Source organism: Aspergillus glaucus (genome assembly GCF_001890805.1).
Source record: "Aspergillus glaucus CBS 516.65 unplaced genomic scaffold ASPGLscaffold_4, whole genome shotgun sequence".
NCBI lineage: Eukaryota > Fungi > Ascomycota > Eurotiomycetes > Eurotiales > Aspergillaceae > Aspergillus > Aspergillus glaucus.
The window spans coordinates 264896-282784 of NW_019170456.1; the positions used below are offsets into that span (position 1 = coordinate 264896).

The 17889-nt window shown below is 48.4% G+C and overlaps 13 protein-coding genes across 13 annotated transcripts; 3 read left to right on the forward strand and 10 right to left on the reverse strand.

Moving 5' to 3' along the window:
* Positions 1-113: 113 nt before the first annotated feature.
* On the reverse strand, positions 114-1023 carry ASPGLDRAFT_43454 (isocitrate lyase/PEP mutase family protein). Its single transcript, XM_022545816.1, has 2 exons — positions 973-1023; positions 114-923 (listed from the first exon to the last, which is right to left on the reverse strand). The coding sequence occupies exons 1-2, from the start codon at positions 973-975 to the stop codon at positions 138-140; spliced, it is 789 nt and encodes a 262-aa protein (XP_022403667.1). The 5' UTR covers positions 976-1023; the 3' UTR covers positions 114-137.
* A 436-nt stretch (positions 1024-1459) lies between these two features.
* On the forward strand, positions 1460-3419 carry hosA (histone deacetylase HOS2). The gene has a single exon (XM_022545817.1). The coding sequence runs from the start codon at positions 1571-1573 to the stop codon at positions 3029-3031; it is 1461 nt and encodes a 486-aa protein (XP_022403668.1). The 5' UTR covers positions 1460-1570; the 3' UTR covers positions 3032-3419.
* Positions 3420-3614: 195 nt separating this feature from the next.
* ASPGLDRAFT_43456 (OSBP family protein) lies at positions 3615-5444 on the reverse strand. The gene is made up of 6 exons (XM_022545818.1): positions 5115-5444; positions 4952-5057; positions 4782-4892; positions 4438-4716; positions 4137-4386; positions 3615-4084 (listed from the first exon to the last, which is right to left on the reverse strand). Exons 1-6 carry the CDS (start codon positions 5236-5238, stop codon positions 3767-3769), a joined length of 1188 nt encoding a protein of 395 aa, XP_022403669.1. The 5' UTR covers positions 5239-5444; the 3' UTR covers positions 3615-3766.
* A 122-nt stretch (positions 5445-5566) lies between these two features.
* Positions 5567-6794, reverse strand: ASPGLDRAFT_43457 (GIG1 family protein). Its single transcript, XM_022545819.1, has 4 exons — positions 6417-6794; positions 6181-6366; positions 5942-6126; positions 5567-5869 (listed from the first exon to the last, which is right to left on the reverse strand). Exons 1-4 carry the CDS (start codon positions 6673-6675, stop codon positions 5732-5734), a joined length of 768 nt encoding a protein of 255 aa, XP_022403670.1. The 5' UTR covers positions 6676-6794; the 3' UTR covers positions 5567-5731.
* Positions 6795-7003: 209 nt separating this feature from the next.
* ASPGLDRAFT_64280 (nicotinamidase) lies at positions 7004-7729 on the reverse strand (the record flags this gene model as incomplete). The annotated part of the gene is made up of 2 exons (XM_022548752.1): positions 7004-7660; positions 7709-7729. The coding sequence occupies 2 exons, from the start codon at positions 7727-7729 to the stop codon at positions 7004-7006; spliced, it is 678 nt and encodes a 225-aa protein (XP_022403671.1).
* Positions 7730-8877: 1148 nt separating this feature from the next.
* ASPGLDRAFT_102040 (uncharacterized protein) lies at positions 8878-9357 on the forward strand (the record flags this gene model as incomplete). Its single annotated transcript, XM_022539423.1, has 2 exons — positions 8878-8983; positions 9056-9357. Coding segments are annotated over 2 exons (408 nt in total), but the record flags the coding sequence as incomplete, so codon positions are not given.
* A 552-nt stretch (positions 9358-9909) lies between these two features.
* ASPGLDRAFT_64281 (uncharacterized protein) lies at positions 9910-11380 on the reverse strand (the record flags this gene model as incomplete). Its single annotated transcript, XM_022548753.1, has 7 exons — positions 9910-10232; positions 10285-10347; positions 10399-10753; positions 10808-10858; positions 10892-11005; positions 11056-11148; positions 11201-11380. The coding sequence occupies 7 exons, from the start codon at positions 11378-11380 to the stop codon at positions 9910-9912; spliced, it is 1179 nt and encodes a 392-aa protein (XP_022403673.1).
* A 479-nt stretch (positions 11381-11859) lies between these two features.
* On the reverse strand, positions 11860-12620 carry ASPGLDRAFT_43459 (uncharacterized protein). The gene is made up of 2 exons (XM_022545820.1): positions 12549-12620; positions 11860-12499 (listed from the first exon to the last, which is right to left on the reverse strand). Exon 2 carries the CDS (start codon positions 12224-12226, stop codon positions 11867-11869), a length of 360 nt encoding a protein of 119 aa, XP_022403674.1. The 5' UTR covers positions 12227-12499; positions 12549-12620; the 3' UTR covers positions 11860-11866.
* ASPGLDRAFT_43460 (uncharacterized protein) lies at positions 12180-12499 on the reverse strand. Its single transcript, XM_022545821.1, has one exon. The coding sequence runs from the start codon at positions 12458-12460 to the stop codon at positions 12263-12265; it is 198 nt and encodes a 65-aa protein (XP_022403675.1). The 5' UTR covers positions 12461-12499; the 3' UTR covers positions 12180-12262.
* Positions 12621-12856: 236 nt separating the features above from the next.
* Positions 12857-14573, forward strand: ASPGLDRAFT_119445 (uncharacterized protein; the record flags this gene model as incomplete). The annotated part of the gene is made up of 6 exons (XM_022540052.1): positions 12857-13027; positions 13080-13338; positions 13394-14067; positions 14117-14182; positions 14230-14315; positions 14369-14573. The coding sequence occupies 6 exons, from the start codon at positions 12857-12859 to the stop codon at positions 14571-14573; spliced, it is 1461 nt and encodes a 486-aa protein (XP_022403676.1).
* Positions 14574-15989: 1416 nt separating this feature from the next.
* ASPGLDRAFT_32731 (uncharacterized protein) lies at positions 15990-16374 on the reverse strand (the record flags this gene model as incomplete). The annotated part of the gene is made up of 2 exons (XM_022544214.1): positions 15990-16245; positions 16304-16374. The coding sequence occupies 2 exons, from the start codon at positions 16372-16374 to the stop codon at positions 15990-15992; spliced, it is 327 nt and encodes a 108-aa protein (XP_022403677.1).
* A 131-nt stretch (positions 16375-16505) lies between these two features.
* On the reverse strand, positions 16506-17345 carry ASPGLDRAFT_43463 (uncharacterized protein). The gene is made up of 2 exons (XM_022545822.1): positions 16795-17345; positions 16506-16740 (listed from the first exon to the last, which is right to left on the reverse strand). The coding sequence occupies exons 1-2, from the start codon at positions 16947-16949 to the stop codon at positions 16686-16688; spliced, it is 210 nt and encodes a 69-aa protein (XP_022403678.1). The 5' UTR covers positions 16950-17345; the 3' UTR covers positions 16506-16685.
* Positions 16891-17349, reverse strand: ASPGLDRAFT_43465 (uncharacterized protein). Its single transcript, XM_022545824.1, has 3 exons — positions 17080-17349; positions 16971-17015; positions 16891-16913 (listed from the first exon to the last, which is right to left on the reverse strand). The coding sequence occupies exon 1, from the start codon at positions 17293-17295 to the stop codon at positions 17083-17085; it is 213 nt and encodes a 70-aa protein (XP_022403679.1). The 5' UTR covers positions 17296-17349; the 3' UTR covers positions 16891-16913; positions 16971-17015; positions 17080-17082.
* Between the last annotated feature and the right edge of the window lie 540 nt (positions 17350-17889).

Below are 17889 nucleotides of genomic sequence, written 5' to 3' on the forward strand. Positions count from 1 at the left end.
GAAATGGCCTATCGGCTTATTCTAGGGAATAAACTGGGATCTGATTGGAAGGATTGAGCTTATAACTAACGAATAAAGTGTATTAATAATATAGACGTCTTTGTACATCGTAACCTGCCAGGATTATGAGTTTCCCCTTAATCCGTCTTCTTCAAATCAACACCCTCTTCAAACGCACCACCCCCAGCATCCGCATCAACCTTAATACTCTCATCCAACCCACAAACCCGGAACAGCATCTGCGGCGTAATCTCCTCCGACAACCCCGGCAACCCATCCTTCTTAAGCTTCTCCAACCCAGACCGCATAGCAATCAGAGCAGGCCCCAACGCCGCAAATGGGAAGATAATAACCTTGAATCCCATCTCCTTGGCCTCCTGCGCCGAGATCGACGGCGTAGCTCCGTGCTCCACCATGTTCAGGACCAACGGCCACCCTTCCAAATCCTTAGTCACCTGCCTCGCCATCTCCCGCGACGAGATTCCCTCTAGTAGTCCGACGTCTGCGCCGGCTTCCCGTGCTCCCTTGAGGCGGTTCAGACTCTCCTCGTAGCCGTGAGTTTGGAGTGCGTCTGTCCGCGCGATTACGACGATGTCGCTCCCCATGCGCTGGCGCGCCTGCACGGCTGCGCGGATCCGCGTGACATATGTGTCGGTGTCAACGAGGATCTTTCCACCAAGGTGGCCGCAGCGCTTGGTTTGAATTTGGTCTTCGATGTGGAAGCCTGCCACGCCGGAGCGGGAGTATTGCTCCGTCGTGCGGGCAACCATGATGGGGCCGCCGTAGCCGGTGTCAGCGTCGGCGATTAGGGGCGTCGAGGGAGAGATGTTGGCGAGGGTTTCGGCATTGGTGCGCATGTCGTTTAGTGTGCAGATGCCGAGGTCTGCTTGGCCGTGGACGGAGGCGGCGGTGCCGGCACCGGTCTACCAATATTAGCACTGGGTAGGTGAACATTCTGGAAGAAATGCTCACCATGTAGAGAGCATCAAAACCAACGGACAAGGCAATCCGCGCAGAAACACCATCATAGACCCCCGGGGCGGAAATAAAACACTTGGGGTCTTGTAGGGCACGACGCAGGGTCGTGGCGGCGGTGATGATGGGCATTTTGAAGGAGTCAGGACAAGCTGTGCTCTGTTCTTGGAGAATTATTGATTTCTGGAAGGGAAAGCAAGCCAATTTATAGACAAATCAGTAGCACAGTCCGGGAAGATTTCCAGCTCCACCTCCCTGAATCATGTACATGGTACTCCGTACTTAGGTTTATTATGTACATGCATGTCCTCCAATACATGCCGCATATTCCCAGTACATATTAGAATCCCTTGTCACACATTCCTTACCAGTTCTAGCTATCAATAACCAGGGAGCAGTAGGAATTCTCAGCTATACCTCCGGTTGCGCAGATACTCCCCGATGTCGGTGTTAGTAATCCGGGGCTAACTCGGATAACCCTGATTCGTGCCGAGGATCTGATTGGCCGACGAATTCCAGATGCGGACTTTGGATCTGCACTCCGCGACGTCGACTTCTTCCTCTTCTTAGTTCACCATCTCTCTAAACACAAGCAATGGCCCGCTCAGCAATAGTCCAGGAATACTCATCATCAACACCAACCCTCACCCTCGACGAGAGAACCGCCCTCGAACGCCAGAGCAATGGCATCCCTCGTCCACAAGGCTACCGAGTCTCATGGCACGCCAACCCAGCAGTCGAACCACACCACTTCGGCCAGTCACATCCCATGAAGCCATGGCGATTAACACTCACAAAACAACTGGTGATGGCATACGGCATGCACCACGCCATGGATCTCTACCTAGCGCGCGCCGCAACATACGAAGAAATGGCCGACTTCCACAAATCAGACTACCTCGATTTCCTCCAACAAGTGATCCCAGGCGACATCGAGAACGCAGACCAAAGCGATAACGTCGCGCGCTTCAACTTCGGCGACGACTGCCCAATCTTCGACGGCCTGTACAACTACTGCTCCCTCTACGCAGGCGGCACCATCGATGCCGCCCGGAAACTCTGCAACAACCAATCCGAAATCGCAGTAAACTGGTCCGGCGGCCTGCACCACGCCAAAAAAGCAGAAGCATCGGGCTTCTGCTACGTCAACGACATCGTCCTCGGCATCCTACAGCTCCTCCGCCACCACCCGCGCGTCATGTACATCGACATCGACGTGCACCACGGGGACGGCGTCGAGCAAGCCTTCTGGTCCACAGACCGCGTCCTCACCGTCTCCTTCCACAAATACGACAAAGACAACTTCTTCCCGGGCACCGGCGCCCTCGAATCCACAGGTCCAAACCACCCCTTAAACCCAGGCGCCCACCACGCCCTCAACGTGCCCCTCCACGACGGCATCGACGACGACTCCTACATCCAACTCTTCCAAGAAATCGTCGGCGCATCCGTCGAAACCTACCGCCCCGGCGCCATCGTCCTCCAATGCGGCGCAGACTCCCTAGGTTGCGACCGCCTGGGCTGCTTCAACCTGAACGTCCGCGCTCACGGCGCCTGCGTCGCCTTCGTGAAAACATTCAACCTGCCCCTCCTCGTCTGCGGCGGCGGCGGCTACACACCGCGCAACGTATCCCGCGCCTGGGCCCACGAAACCTCCATCCTTATCGACGCGCAGGACATCATCGATCCGCACATCCCGACCTCCGTGTCCTTCCGCAACCACTTCGGGCCGGACTTCTCGCTGTTCCCGCCGTTATCTGAGATGCGGCGACTTGAGAATCGGAATTCACGACCCTATCTGGCTACTCTTGTGCAAGCGGCGAGGGAGCAGTTACGGTATATACAGGGGGCGCCGAGTGTGCAGATGAGTTTTATTCCGCCTGATATTCTGGGGTTGAGGGAAGATACGGAACAGGCAATTGATGAGGAGACTGCTGAGATTGAGGAGGAGCGCGAGGAGCGCGAGGGTGGTGGGAATGGGGTTATTCGGGCGAGGAATAATCGGAGAAGGGAGTTGGAGAGGGGGGCTGGGTATCGGGGGGAGTTATATTCATAACCTTTGCTCCTTTTCTTTTGTGTTTGTTGGTCATAAAACGGCGTCTGGTTCTGGAGTTACGGTTGCAAGATATCCCTGGTGGGTGGCATCAAAACCTGGATACATGATGATTTATTTGTCTATCAACCCGGTATCTCTTTATGCACATGATTCAATATTCAAGTATTATTCCCAAACCATATCTCTCCCGCGCATCCATCTTCCAAACTTTTCCAGTCTTTGTAAAATCAAATCGGGTATCCAGCATATTGTATATAAATGTAAGTAAATCAGTCGACAAGAAGATAAAATGCTGTGTTGAACACACTTCCAAACCCTGGCATCGGGGCCCACAAGGATCATCACGACCGCCCGTAGTCTTCTGAGCAGGTTAGCTACCCCGGTCCAGATCGCTTGCTTGTAAATAATTATAATATTGAAGTAGTAATAAAAAAAAAAAAAAAAAAAAAAAAAAATACACCAGACCACGGTAGGTCTAACGCTGCCACCTGCAGCGAGTCGGGACGGTCGAGGGCGTGTCCGTATTTCATTGCTTTCGGAGTCCGTTGAGGACTTGCAACCCTATTGTCGTACGACATCAGTGGTCGTGTGTTCATTGGCTTGCCGCGGGGGTTTCGTTCTTCTGGCCTGGCAAGATCGGGGCAATGGATAGAATCTGTTTGATGGCAACTTCGGGGTTGTGAGGTTCACTATACAGCGTCAGTCTACTTTCACTCTCTTTGGGTAGATTTGCACTTACACCTCCGCATCAATGATCCAGTCTAGATCTTCCTCGCCCTCGTCCGGGCCACCGGGGCCCCCTTGGACATGACGAAAGAGTTTTGGTTGCCATTCAACACCTTGTTCGGTTCTCTTGGCTGCTTCTTCACGTTGACGATCTTCAACCGCGGTTTTCGAATCCGTTGCGGCATCGTGATCGCGGGCAATGATGGCCTGGACTGTGTCGTACCATAGCTTTTGTGATTCCCGGTCACCTTGCTCTTCAATCGGTCGGTGTAGGGGAGGGGTGTGCTTGGCATGTACTGCGTCGAAAAGAGTCTCTTTCTTGTGTGTCTATAATGACGTCAGCTTATCTCTTTCGAGGAAGAAGACTGAATGGACATACCGCGACGTTTTTAATGGTCATCTCCCCATTCCACATACCAGAAAGCTCGTAGTATACCTCTCCGGTCTTTTCGTTCTTGATGGTCCCGCCAATCGCATTGTAAGTACCGGAAAAGTAGCCCTTGGTCTTGAACTCTATGTCCGCAACCAGGTCGTTCTCCGGACATCGGACATAGCTGTGATCTCCGAGCTCATACTTCATCTTCCCGAAGAGAATACCGCGGGCGTACATGTTAGGTTGCGTCAGGATACTACTGCAGTCAGCACTGAACCCGAAACCCACAAATGATAGGAAAACATACTATCGTTCGCCTTTCTCCTGGTTCTGACCTTTGTTCAGAAGCCGCAGAACGGCAACACCTTCCATCAGACTAGCTGCGGAATTGCCCAGGAACTTACTGCGCGGTTTCAAGGTCCCGTCTATCCGGATATTGTGTTCAGGGGCCATGAAGAAATAGCTCGACTTGGGCGGGTGGTGCGAAGTCTGTTCGGCGATGTAGTATCCGCGCGTGCCATCGGGGTACTCCCAGTATCCGGTGAAGGTCTCTCCGAGGATTGGATTTAGGGGCTTCTTCACGCCTCTGCAAGTAGTACTGTTAGAACGGCATCACGGCTAAGAGACAGTAGAGTATGGAGGTCGACGTACGGAGGCTTGATATGCCACCCACTCAGGTAGAGCCGGACAACGGACACGAAGCGCTCAAGCGGATCATCGATGGTGGTCATAGGAAGAAGGGTTTCGGGGTGTGCCATGAAGCTATCCGGAACCTGATTAGCTTATCGCACATAGATCGACAGAAGATATAGGAAACAGACTTGGTTATTCTTTCCAGCATGGATCGCGGCTCGAGAATGAAAGTAGGAAGAACGACTCGACTCAAGTCTGCACCCGGTCGCAACTGGGAGATGATGTGCGAGAGCACTAGAACAGTCAACATCAGTCATAGTCTGGAATATAGAGAATATAGAGTTGACATACCATTTCCCTGATCGGGCTCAACGGTCTCATCCTCGCCGCTGTGGACGTCACTACGGTTTGAGTCGTCGATCGAAGACCGAGCATTACCTGAAGAGTAAAACCAAGAGCCCCAGTCAGAAGACATAATGAAAGATGAACTGGTGGAGAAACGACGATCCGGATAGAGGCGAATGTTATGTGATATAGTTGAGCAAGGAATAAGGAGGGAAGTGAGAGTGCGAAGGAGGGGACGAAAAGACGATGAATGGATGACGTTGGAGCGATGGAGGGGAATAATGAGTTCACTCACTCGACGCCCGGCTGCGAGTGCGGAGATGCGCTATGCCCGGTACCATACTGTTTCTATACGAAAATATATCCTGAATCTTTATAGAAGTCTTGGTGAAAATGCACAGAAATCCAGAAAGAAGAAAAGAACAGCTGCAGGAGTCGATCTAATGAACTCCTGATTTTCCGGCGGTGGGCGCGAGTGACGTTGCCACAATATAAATAGGATGGAACTATTAATTAGGAGACTGTTGAGGCGCTAGAGAGCTATTATATACGCTCTATCCGGTTTCAGTCTATGCTACGTATGTCATATCTCATCTAGAAGCTAAATAGAAGAAGCCAAATGTCTAAAACGTCGCAACCAGTGGCACATCTCCCCCTGTGATCTCCCGGACAAACTCCATGTCTGGCTGGTAGAGCATTACATGGAAATGCTCTATTGCGTGGACTGATTTGAGAGACTTCCAGTTCTTGAACCAGATGACCTAGTAGACACTCTAAATTAGCCTTGGAGACTGTTGTACTTCCATTGTGGTGGGAAGCTAGAAGCTACTTACCCTTTCCGGTGGCACCCGCGAACAGAATGTCTTCTTCACATAGTCGTCGATCTCCTTCCTTGCTCGTGGTGTCAGATCGTCCGTGGCTGGATCGTCCTCCAATTCAAATTTCACCCATACAACCAGGTGGATGATCCCCTCTTCCACTCCGTACGGCCAGTCATTATACAGGGTCTTGATGTCCTCTGTCCAATCCCCGTTAGAACGACATCATATGCTCATATGGGGCGAAAACCGACCATCGTATTCAAACGGTCGACCTTTCGGCTTCAACGCGTCCAAATCGTCTCCATCTCCCCAGCGTAGCCGTTCCTTGACGACAAACCGCACCACCGATCCATACCGCGTCTTGATCTGTGTTATAAACTCCAGATACTTTCTCAAATTCGACGGAGGTCTCCGAAAGCGATCGATTCGGTTCGTTCCTAACTCGTCTCAGTATTCCTCCTTAATTCCATGACAACAGCTCACGCACTTATAAACTCCTTGACCAACTCCCAATCATGTCTCTTGTGGTGTTCATCTGGCGTAGATAAGATCTGTATGTTCTTTTCCGGAAGGTTACGCAGGAAATCCGGACATTCTGCGGGCCATTGCTCCCGGGGTATGTTCATGAGCCAGTAAGGCAGGGATCCTGACAACTGGTCAAGCGCGGCGGGCTCAGCGGTGGTCAGGTTCTCGTCGATGGCCGTGAAGGTGACAGCTGGAGTTGACGGGTTTATGGAATGAGGCATGGCTGTGGTTATTGCAGTTGTCTACTCGTCCTGCGAGTTGACGGTGTTTCTGTTATCTCGTGTCGAGCCGAAAGGACAACATTCTGGAAGGCGGAGACCAGACCCGCATCGTTGGAGACCGTTGGAGAGGGAAGTGATTGACATGTCAAAAGTACTTTCAGCACGGAGAGGAGCTGTACCCCCTGGGTAGCTTCAGTTATGAAAGTGGTACTGTTTTGATTACTCTTGGTTTTAATATTGTAGAAGGCTAGTATGTGGTATACATAGTAAAGAGCTAACATGTCTTCATAGAAGTGTTTAACAAACTACTCTGTAGAGCTACGCCTAATCATAGCAATTTCAGCTCATCAACCCCAATAACACCCACCCCAGCATCCCTCAACTCCTGCTTCGTCTCCTCCCACCCCAAATGCACCACGCACCTTGTCCCCTCCTCAACAACAAAAGACCTAAACCCAGCCTTGGCAGCATCGATCGCCGTATACTTCACACAGTAGTCCCCTGCCAACCCAACAACAAACACATCCTGTATCCCCTTTTCCTTCAGAACAGCCTCCAGATCAACATCAACCGCCCGACCACCTCCATCTCCCGAAGCAGGCAACGAAGCATACGGATTCCCGAATGCATCTGAAAATGCAGAGTACATTTCCACGTTCGAATTCATTCCCTTTTTGACATGTACATCAAAGTGCTTCGAATCGAGCTCGGGAATAAGTGATGCCCCCTCAGTCCCAGCGACACAGTGTACGGGCCAGAGCCGCTGCAGTTTCGTCTCGGTTTCTTTCCCCGGAGCGGGATTGGTCATGGTGACATATGATTCAAAAGGAATATTGTTGGGTGGTGAGTGGTTCGCGGCGAAGGAGATGTGGTCCGGTGGGTGGCTATCTTGGGTTGCTACCCGAGTTGTGAAACCGGGGTGGGCGAGGAGTGAGTTGATTACTGGTGTGATTGAGCGACCTTTTTCGACTGCCAGGGCTCCGTTCTGAATGTGTTAGTGGTGTTCTCGAGAGTCTTATGGATGTCGACTCACGGGGCAGAAATCCTCTTGCATGTCCACCACGATCAGTGCTGCTCTGGGCTTAGTAGTCATCTTCTCTCGCTGTTCGAGAAATAGCGCAATTCTTTCTTCCTATAAAACTGGAACGAAAGTGGGATATCTTGAAGTTGTCATGCGAAATCGCGATAAGGCTTACCTCTAGCCAAGCTGCCAAGGAACGCTGTCCCAAAATAGCGTAGTCGACCACCGAGCTGGCCAGCTAAAATACCCATACAAAATGCCATATTTTAAACCATTATATCTTACCATTCATTAACTATCCCAGTTTCTGACATTAAAAGCAGATTATATGTAAATACAACTACCCATAAGTAGTAGTAGTAGTGTGTGTGTGTGTGTGTGTGTGTGTGTGTGTGTGTGTTTCTATTTTACGTCGAGGATCGGGTATTTCCACGCTTCCTTGGAGGCGGAAGCGGGGAATCCCTGGTCCCGGTTCGGGACATATGTTAACTAACTAGTTAACGTATTCGGTAAGCGAGCTGGCCTTGTAAGCGGGCTGGCCACCCAACCAAAACGCGTCCAATAATTAGCACTTGATTAATTCAACCACCCACCATGCCACCAACTCGCCCCCAAACCTCCAAAAATTCAATAGAGCAAGAGGGTAGGATCTTATTAGCTATACAGGCTATTAAAACCCAGCAAATTAGCGCTATTCGTGAAGCAGCTCGCCGCTTTAATGTGCCGAGATCAACCTTGTCAACGCGCCTCCAAGGCGTACAAAATCGCGCGAATTCTCGTGCCAATTTCCATAAATGGAGGCCTCTACATTAATTAGGCAGCCAGAGCAAGCAATTGAACCCCCTCCCCCCAGCCAGCCAGAAACCTCTTCGCTATGTTTACGGGCACCTACACGGGCGCCACGAGGATGTGGGATATGTAGGCTGCCAGGCCATAGAAGAGAGACATGTCCAGATAGACCAATTAGTTAGTTTAATCAAATTAATGGGGTTTTGGTTGAGATAAATGCCTTTAAGATTAGCGGGTTGGTTTTGGTGGCCAGCCCGCTTACAAGGCCAGCTCGCTTACCGAATACGTTAACTAGTTAACTAGTTAGTTAGTTACAGTGTTTAATAACGGTGAAAAGGTTGGATGAATCAGCAAATTATCCAGCCAAAAACGGAAACTCTTGGCAATTTTATGCAAGTGTAGACACGGTCACCAGTGGCATTTTGAGTTTAAGTGGTTGCCATTGGAAGAGGGTCTATCTAGCTATCTGGGGATGTGCTCTGAATTGCCAAGGCCAAGGTAGGATGTCTCTCCACTGACCGGGCTTGTATGGCTGGCTGACACTTTCCAGCATTAACCCAAGTGAATAAGCTACTGGGTTGCTCGGATCGCCAATCTATTTTGAAGCATGTGCTACAGTGCTCTTGTTGTGTTTAACTGAGTTGTTTGATGGCACATCTTGTGTCTGGAAATGGCACCTGAAGGCTGCTAGTGCAATCCTGAAGTTTCCAGCCTTCCAATCGCTGGTTTCATCAGATGAGTGGACTTTTTGTATTAGTCTATTTCACTATCTGGACTCCATGTCGACCATCTCTCATTGCAAGGCACCCCTGCTGCAGAACAGCAATAGCATGACAGAGCTCACGAGCTCCTTCTGGCGCAGCAGTGTACCAGCGCTCGATCTGGCCGCGGAAGCCTGTCTGTTGATCCTGAGCCAGATACGAACCGCGCTACCACTGCCTTTGAATGAGCGATCCAGCTTCGGCTACGTCAAATCGTTGAGGGCTATGATGCTCTCCATAAATTCGTGGAGTGCTCTGTTGTCATCATTCTTGGCTCTGTACAGCAAATCCCATATGCTAGCAGGGTCGAGGGGTGTTTGCTTTTCCCTCTTGTTATTGCCGGATCTAGTAGGATCAGTGTCGAGCGACGAATGATAGTGAAAGGGCGGCTTATGGTGATGGGAAATACCTTGGGATTTAGCCACATCCACCATGCCCGCCAACTGTTGGAGACTGTTTGGAAAGGGGGAAATAACGCTTCAGATCTGAACTGGGCTGCTGTACGGTATAGTCAATTTCCTGGTATAGTTTTTGTCTAGATTCTGTTCATACTTTTGCATGTAATGTAACTATGATTTGAAATGATAAATTATTTATATTTTGACAACTAGAATTCATTTCTTCCTCTTTGAGAGTGTATGAAAGAAGTTTCAACAAGCAATATTACATTCTCGCTGCTACTTGCTCCTTAACCAGCTCTGCCAGATGATCCCTCATGTTGTATCCACAAACCTCCTTGATAGTCAACTTCCCCGGTCGATCTGTAGATGAACTCCAACCAATCTGCTCATTGAGATTCTCATGAGCTCTGAAACTCACTTCCTGTATGCGTGTAGCTCTCTCCTTCCGCACCCTTTCATAAAGAACAAGTCCTTCAAGGGCCCCATACTCCTCCCGGAAATTCTTGTGAAAGACGAGGCCCAGGGCCCCAGCATCTTCAAAGGCCATGCAGGAACCTTGCGATTGATCAGGCATCATAGGATGAGCTAACAGCGTGTTAGCATACTCGAGCCTCTGAAATCAATTAATGACACTTACTGGCATCCCCAAGAAGACAAACCTTGCCTTTCACCCAGTAAGGATAAGGCTGGTGTCTATATACTGGAGTGCATGTCAGCACGGGGTTGTTGAATCAAAGAACCCAAATCTTACATCTCCACATCTTAATATCCTCGGCATTCAGCATCAAGGTCTTCGTTCTCAGATCAAGATCCAGGAATGTATCCACCAACTGCTGCGGCAAAGCACTGGTGTTCCAGCCATCCTCATGCATGTTGTTGTAGGATGCTGGATAGAAGCAGTAACAGCTCATGACTTCGCTGTTGCTGCAGGGCGACATGACAATCTTGTTGATTCTGAATCCGCCCCAGTACTCGATTGCTTCATTTGAAATATAATCTTCCAGGCCAAGAGATCGCAGCTTGTCAGCCTCGATAATGCATTGGTAGCAGCATGAGGTGGACATTTCAAAGTCTGGAGTGATCCCGATCTGGTTTTGGGTGAGAGACTGGTATCTCAAATATCAGTTTTGGAACGTCAATGTTTCAATTTTCCGCCCTACCCAGATACCATCAGCGCCCACAATAATATCGGCCGAAGTTTCAACACCATTCTCAAATCAGATAAGACCATCCTCCGCGTTGACATCCGTCACTTTGAAGTTCACTTTCAATTCGCACTTTGGGCCCTCCCCAGGCGCCTCAAAAGCTGACTTGAGGAGTTCTTTGTGAATGTCAATACGATGGAAGTTGTTGTAATCCTATCCACTATCAGTATCAATTGTCCCTTCACTCCAGAGTCGAGACTTACTGTGCCAAACTTGGACTTGTAATCACCAAGCAAGTACTTGCTTTGCATCTTGCCATCAGACCAATTGTGCATCATGAGCTGTTTGAGAACAAACTGTCTGAAAATAGCAATCAATTCATTCCTTGCAGGATTCTTTGATATTTACTGGTTTGGCTCCCTTTATATCGACTCCCCATTCTTCCAAGAAACAAGATCTGTTCGACGCCGCACTGAGCGACGCGCCAACTTCGCCCGCAAAATCATATCTCTCATAAATGGTAACAGCATGGCCTTGACGTTGCAGAGACACAGCGGCTGCAAGACCACCAAGGCCGGCGCCGATCATGGCGACTTGAAGAGGTGAGTCAGTGCAAGAGGGAATAGTGACTTGAATCAAGGGTGGATGTTTCTGCAAACCATAAGACCCCCATCTTCCACAATAAATGCTCCCTTTTCAACAAAACCATTCTCCTCAATTGCACTGGATCACATGGTTTCAATTGTTTCTATCGGCTTCTCCTCTTCTTGTATCTCGTGATAAGCAACGGCAAGTGGCATTATCTATCTGACAGCTACATCCCTTAGCTTCTCCGCTGCTAATCTTTGCCATTTTGTAATTTGCTTTTGGCACTGACAGCCAGTCACTCTACGCCTATGGTTGTCTGGGGAAAGAGGGTTCTGGCAACTTGTTGAGCTGTTATCCCATCCAGGCTGATATCTGGTCTACAATGCATGTTCAAGAGCAAATAGTTACCCCCCCCCCCATGCTTACAGATAGCCGTCTACCAATACCACCTACTTGAATAGGAATATGTGAAGCCAATCAAATATCTTAATACTTTGTATACCAGCCATCCGCAGTGAGAATAGTGCTCTTTGATACACTATTATCAACAGCATCTTGGGGTTCATGCATCTTTATATGTTCGTTTTCTTCTGTCTTCTTTAGAAGTCCATTTTCTTGAAGTGAAGAGAGCTTTTTAGGTCCACCAGATCGAGTAAGAGAGCGTTGATCAGAACGAGAGGACTCCAACTTGATAGTATTGCGTATTGTAGATATTGAGATGGACGGATATCTTTTATAGATGCGTTTGTCGCCCCAGCCAATATCATGAAGTTCACAGATCCTTGCCCGTACAGTAGGGTCAAGCTCCTTGGCTCCAGGTGTACGAGGCATGTTGAATATAGCCATTATTATTATTATTATTGTTGTTCATACACGCATCTGTCAGCCCTGTAGGCCGAGTGGCGGCAGGTCCTGCGGGGCGGCCGGGTAAGCCACCGTAATGGTAATCGCTATGTACACTGTCGCTTTTCTACACTTGTCCTGATATGTTATTCCGCATGTTGTATGTCCCGTGCTGCTGCTTTTGTACTGCTGTTCCCGTGGCCGCGAGGGCCCATGGGCTTGTTGGAATATAGCCATATAGTCAAAAATGCCACAAGTGCGTGATGAAGAATTCAACTGGAAAAAGTCAGGGCGGTGTAACTAGCACTAAAGGGGGTGTATTTACTCTTGAACCCCCACTGTTGTACCACTGTAGGTGTCACAGGCTGAGCCAGGATAATGGAACATCCAACTCATGGGTTCTATCTAGGTAACTATCGACGAGAATAATCAACATGAGGAGGGAAGGAACACTGTTAGTGATGACGTGGCTTATATCCCTGCTTCCAGGCACGTGAGGAAGCATGCATATACGATATGACCAGTCCATCACAGTAGGCTCGTTCATAAAGCCAATCCGCCAACCGACAATATGCTTGGATTGATGTTGTACCTTGATCCTCACATATTCTTCACACTTTCAAAGCATTTGAAATGATAGATAAAAAGCTCGAGTTCTCTGATAAATATTATGTTGCTGAGGAATGTGCCCTGGAAAACATTGCAATGGACGACAAGAAGCTGCTCCGCAAGGTTGACTGGCACCTCTTGCCCATCATGTTTTTGACATATTTCTTACAGATGCTTGACAAGTTATCCATCAATGTATTAACAATGCTTTTTCAACATTGATGTGTTCCCAGCTGACGAGTTCAAGTATGCAAATGTGATGGGTCTCCAGGATGACTTGGGGATGACTGGCAATGATTTCTCCTGGCTGGCAACGGCCTTCTTCATTGCATATGCTGTGGCAGAGATTCCCCAAGGGGCTCTTCTGCAGCGGTTTCCAGTTACAAAAGTGCTTGGGGCCAATATTTTCTGCTGGGGTGTGATTCTGTGTTGTTCTTCTGCCGCGAAGAACTTTTCCCACATGCTCGCCTTGCGAATCCTGCTAGGGTTGATGGAGGCTGCCATCGGTGAGATAATCTGAAAAACAACCCGATGATGTTGTGCTGATGAACTCCTTTCCAGCTCCCTCTCTCACAATGTATACGAGCATGTGGTATACCCGTGCGGAGTCAACACCACGTTACGGATTTTGGTACTGTGGCTTGGGCGCCGGGCAGATTATCGGCGGGCTGATCTCATTTGCTGCTCAACATGCCCCGGCAAATATGCCATTTGGTGGCTGGCGCATTATGTTCATGGCCATTGGTGCTTTTAATGTCTTGGTTTCATTGCTTGTCATACTCCTCCTCCCAAATACCCCGGACGAAGCCAAGTTTCTCCACGAGTCGGAAAAGCAGCGCATTGAACAGCGGCTGACCGGTGATCAATCTGGCGTGGGTGTCAAAGTCTTCCGGTGGTGGTCGATTCTTGAGGCATTTGGAGATCTCCAGACCTGGCTGCTCGTCTTGCTCACTATCCTCATCACAATCCCAAGCGGTGTAATCACAACCTTCTCCGCGATTTTGATCAAGGGCTTCGGGTATGGCTCCAAAGAAAGTGCGTTACTTAACATGCCTTCTGGGGTCGTGAGTATTGTGGCGACTATGGTTTCTACGTACGCAATTTCCAGGGGATTTTCGCGTTGGCTGGCAATTGACTTACTACTTCTTCCAACACTACTGGGGTCTTGTTTGATGTCTTTTCTCCCCTCTGCAAACCAGCCTGGTTGCTTAGCGGGCATCTATTTAGTCAACACGGTATGTATCCGGAGAATCTTTAGTAGGTCCGAATGGCTAATCCAGATAGACTGTCGCTCCGTTGGCCTTGATTTATGCATGGACCGGTGCCAATTTCAAGGGATACACAATGAAGGTATATCATCTCCCTCACGCTATGCAGTTCTTTGCTGATTATTGTAGGTTTCTGGTGCAGCGATTGTCTCCGCTGGATTCAGCATTGCGAACATTATTGGACCCCAAACTTTCCAGGCCAAGGATGCTCCTCAGTAAGTCATTGAACTGATCAGACCAATACGGATCTAGCTGACTGTCGCACTAGGTATATTCCGGCAAAAATCACTATTGTCGCTGTAAATGCTGCCGCCATCATAGTCTCGACTGCCTTGCGCATTATGTACGGGAGGCGCAACTCTACTGCAGATCGGCTGGGTATGCCAGCACGTAGCCCGATAGAAACACGTCTGGCTGAGAAGGGAGAAGTACAAGATGTCCATGATGATAAGAATTTCCGCTATGTATTTTGAGCGAAACGTAATTTTAGCGCGCTGGTTCCGCATCTCGACCTATATTGAACTATATCTCTATCCTAAATTCTTTATGCCAGTGAATATGCGAAAACAATGACAGCCTAGATACAGGAACTTTGGGTGATAATGAGCTTTATATGAATTTAAGCGGCACATAAGCCAGGCCCTTCTTACATCAGGACTGCTAAGCAAAAGGCAGAATGTAAGAAGACTACGGAGTATACCCAGGAAGTGTTCCATAATTCTTAACACAGGATAGCGATCTGGGGCAGAATTCAGACGACCCACTAAGTTATTCCATTTCAGTAGAATCTTCTTGTTGCACAAGAAGATTTCTCGAAAATGGAAAATTACCCATTTTCATCAAGCCTGTACATCTATTTGAGAACCACACGATCTCTACAAGTGTGAGTTGTGTCATTAATACAGGACGGAAGGGTGTTGCACATATTGCGGTGGAACTAATCGCCTAAGTCCAGTATTTGGCAACCTTGAATGTGGATTTTGTACGATGATGTAGACCGAATATGCATTAATCGCGTTGGTCCGACGTTGATACTCCGCTTCAAGGGTGGCACCCGGTATGCTCAAGGTCGCGTCAATCACTGTTAGATGCTGCGGAGGCATGAAACCCTTGTGCTCTAGAGCCCCCATTACCTTGGTATCCACCAGCTTCCCTGCCAGCTGCCATTCAAGGTCAATCATGGGTTGCTCATTGCTATACCACTCTAGATTCTCCTGGATCCATCATCTCCGCTGTCGTTGCTTCTCATTACGCAGTTCATGGACAACTTTGTTATACTTCTGTTTTGCTTCCATTGTCCAATCCTGGAAAAGTTCCAGTTTTTCCTGTAAATGACGGTGGTGTTTGGAAAGCGCTCCTTCATCAAGGTGGCCAAAGGCGGCTTGACATGCCATAATGGCACGGTCTAACTTGGCTTTGTGGTCTTCCCAGTTCCACTTGTATTTTTTTACTGTGTCCTGCCGTGCACGAACCACAGGGAGCTCATTGAGGGACTTGGATTCTTCTAGAGAGAGTTTATACAGTTAATTTGGGTCAATTGAGGCACTCAAGGAGCATGCAAAATGCACCAACAGTGTTTGAGAACCCATTTTGCAGATGATGCCCTGAACATCAACATCAACATCCACCTCATAATGTTGGATGAAGGTGTGGATATCTGCATGCTGTAGGATGATGTTTTGGAGAGCATCAGTAACCTCTTCTATCCATAGGGTTAGTTACCCAACTAGCTGAAGAACTGATGAAAACTCACCACTGCTGTTGAATTCCTTGGCTCCAGTGTATTGAAGGAGGTACAGTCTAGTGACTTGATCAAAGCCTGTGGTCTCACTGCCTCAATGCATCTGTGATTGTACCACAGACACCGTCAGTCTCTTCTTCAAGGCAATTTAATATCCAGCAGCTTCCCACTCCACCTGGCAGAACACAAATTTATCTAGTATTTCATCCTTTTGTTTTAGTTCCTGCTGTCCCTTGCCGTCCAGTACCCCAAGGATGTAAAGTTTCTCTGGGGAATCCAGTACTGGCCCAGTTGTAGAGATCTTCTTGAAGCCTTTGATATGAAAGAGCATACTCAGCAAGCATACATGCGGACTGAGGACCAGAGTCAGATCAAAGATGATTTCTGGGATCTTAAACTCATTCCTATCCAATTCCATCAGCTGACAGGCTCCCAAGGAGCTATGAGAATAAGAACACCTACGCACCCTTCTTCCCAAGGAACCTCTTTGTGAAATCCGGCTTCAAGAAAATAAACAATTGAGTGCTGATCATTCTTGCTGCAATGGATATTGCACTGCCGGCTGAAAAATGCATACAGGAATCAGACTGTCCAGTGCTGTACCGGATCAACACTGTGACTGCTTGACATCTTGACGTCGTGTATACGGCTTGACGTCGCCCATACGGCTCGACACTACGTATAAGACTAATAATGACAGACGACACCGACATGAGTATAACCCTGCCGTACGGCGGTTATAAGAAACCCCTCCATCCTTTAGATAGGTTTCCTCTTCTTTTCTTTCTCCAGACTCGATATTCTCGTCGATGGCTACAATAGTTTAGATAGGAATATCATTTCGTCAGTATCTACTATTTCCGAGCCCGTGACAAACACCAATGTACCAACAATATCTGCTAGGGATCCACCAGTGAGCTTTCAACATAGCTTGAGGGTCAAGAGTTATCTACCTATTCCAGTACATGCAGGTCTCATCAAGTCTTTCCTGAGTGACATCACTGTACTGCTGCTGTCGAAGCTGGGAGACATGCAAGCTCTCTGCTTGGGCCAAATAGTGTTCATGAGGCAGCTGGCCCTCATCATCAGATATCATCACCAGGTTCATCTTCATAATTCAAATCCTCACTATCAAGTTCCAGGTCGCTAGTGGAGTCACTATCAGATCTGTTGTCTAAAAAGATCTCAGTCAGGTCAGAGCTGGCATCGCTCTGATTCTCTTTGTCATCAGATCTGACCGGTCAGGAGCGAGGCGCCATGGTCGACACAGCCTGTGGGGAACTGGGAAACAAAGGAAATCCTGGAGTAGGAATAAAGAAGGTGAGGATAACAGCAGTTTTGTGGACAAGGAAAGACTTCAAAAGGATAGGAAGCACTGAGATGCTCATGGGAGGAAGGATGGAAGCAGGGAAGGACACGGTCGGCAGGATGGGACTTATAACTGGGGAGAACATGATGGTCGAGGGGGAGCCAAAAACGGCTCCTCTCTGCAGCGACCGCAGCGAGAGTCTAGATAGATGATGTTGAACAGAATAGTAACAAAAGTCCCATTCGAAACTAGCGTCAAGAGACATGAAACCCGCGGCCTGGCGTGGAGGGAAAGCCCGTGGCCGTGGCAATACGCTCACCTGATGCCAAGACGGGATCTGGTTAGCAGGACTCCAAAAACGGCGCCTGCTAACCGTCACATCAGTACAGAGTAAATCGAGTTAATTTTGAAATAAATTATACCTATACTGTCTTTTTAATACCTATCTTTTGTTCTTACCTCAATATTACATTGTAATTTATACTATTATGATAACTAGCTTAGCAAATGGCTTAAAATTGGTGACATTTATTATAGTGACCTTTATCATTTTTAATTTCAAACCATCCATTCTGTGTCTACAAAGAACGTTGAGATATGATGGTTTAAAATATGGCATTTTGTATGGGTATTTTCGCTGGCCAGCTCGGTGGTCGATTACGTTAGTACAATATCTGACTCAGCCACACGTGACCGAACATAAAAAGCTCAGCCGCAACTCTCCAGCTTTGAAAAGTTC

Excerpts from the sequence above, each read along its gene's own strand:
- ASPGLDRAFT_43457 (XM_022545819.1), bottom strand. The coding sequence starts at position 6,675 with ATGCCTCATTCCATAAACCCGTCAACTCCAGCTGTCACCTTCACGGCC. Across the intron at positions 6,367-6,416 it reads GTTGGTCAAGGAGTTTATAA|GAACGAACCGAATCGATCGC; the intron begins GTGCGTGAGCTG and ends GAGACGAGTTAG. Across the intron at positions 5,870-5,941 it reads CGCGGGTGCCACCGGAAAGG|GTCATCTGGTTCAAGAACTG; the intron begins GTAAGTAGCTTC and ends AGTGTCTACTAG.
- ASPGLDRAFT_43465 (XM_022545824.1), bottom strand. The coding sequence starts at position 17,295 with ATGTTCTCCCCAGTTATAAGTCCCATCCTGCCGACCGTGTCCTTCCCT.
- hosA (XM_022545817.1), top strand. The coding sequence starts at position 1,571 with ATGGCCCGCTCAGCAATAGTCCAGGAATACTCATCATCAACACCAACC.
- ASPGLDRAFT_43456 (XM_022545818.1), bottom strand. The coding sequence starts at position 5,238 with ATGTCTTCTGACTGGGGCTCTTGGTTTTACTCTTCAGGTAATGCTCGG. Across the intron at positions 4,387-4,437 it reads CAGGAGAAAGGCGAACGATA|TATCCTGACGCAACCTAACA; the intron begins GTATGTTTTCCT and ends TGACTGCAGTAG. Across the intron at positions 4,085-4,136 it reads TGACCATTAAAAACGTCGCG|ACACACAAGAAAGAGACTCT; the intron begins GTATGTCCATTC and ends ACGTCATTATAG.
- ASPGLDRAFT_43459 (XM_022545820.1), bottom strand. The coding sequence starts at position 12,226 with ATGGCTATATTCAACATGCCTCGTACACCTGGAGCCAAGGAGCTTGAC.
- ASPGLDRAFT_43463 (XM_022545822.1), bottom strand. The coding sequence starts at position 16,949 with ATGAACCTGGTGATGATATCTGATGATGAGGGCCAGCTGCCTCATGAA. Across the intron at positions 16,741-16,794 it reads ACCTGCATGTACTGGAATAG|CAGATATTGTTGGTACATTG; the intron begins GTAGATAACTCT and ends GTGGATCCCTAG.
- ASPGLDRAFT_43460 (XM_022545821.1), bottom strand. The coding sequence starts at position 12,460 with ATGGCTATATTCCAACAAGCCCATGGGCCCTCGCGGCCACGGGAACAG.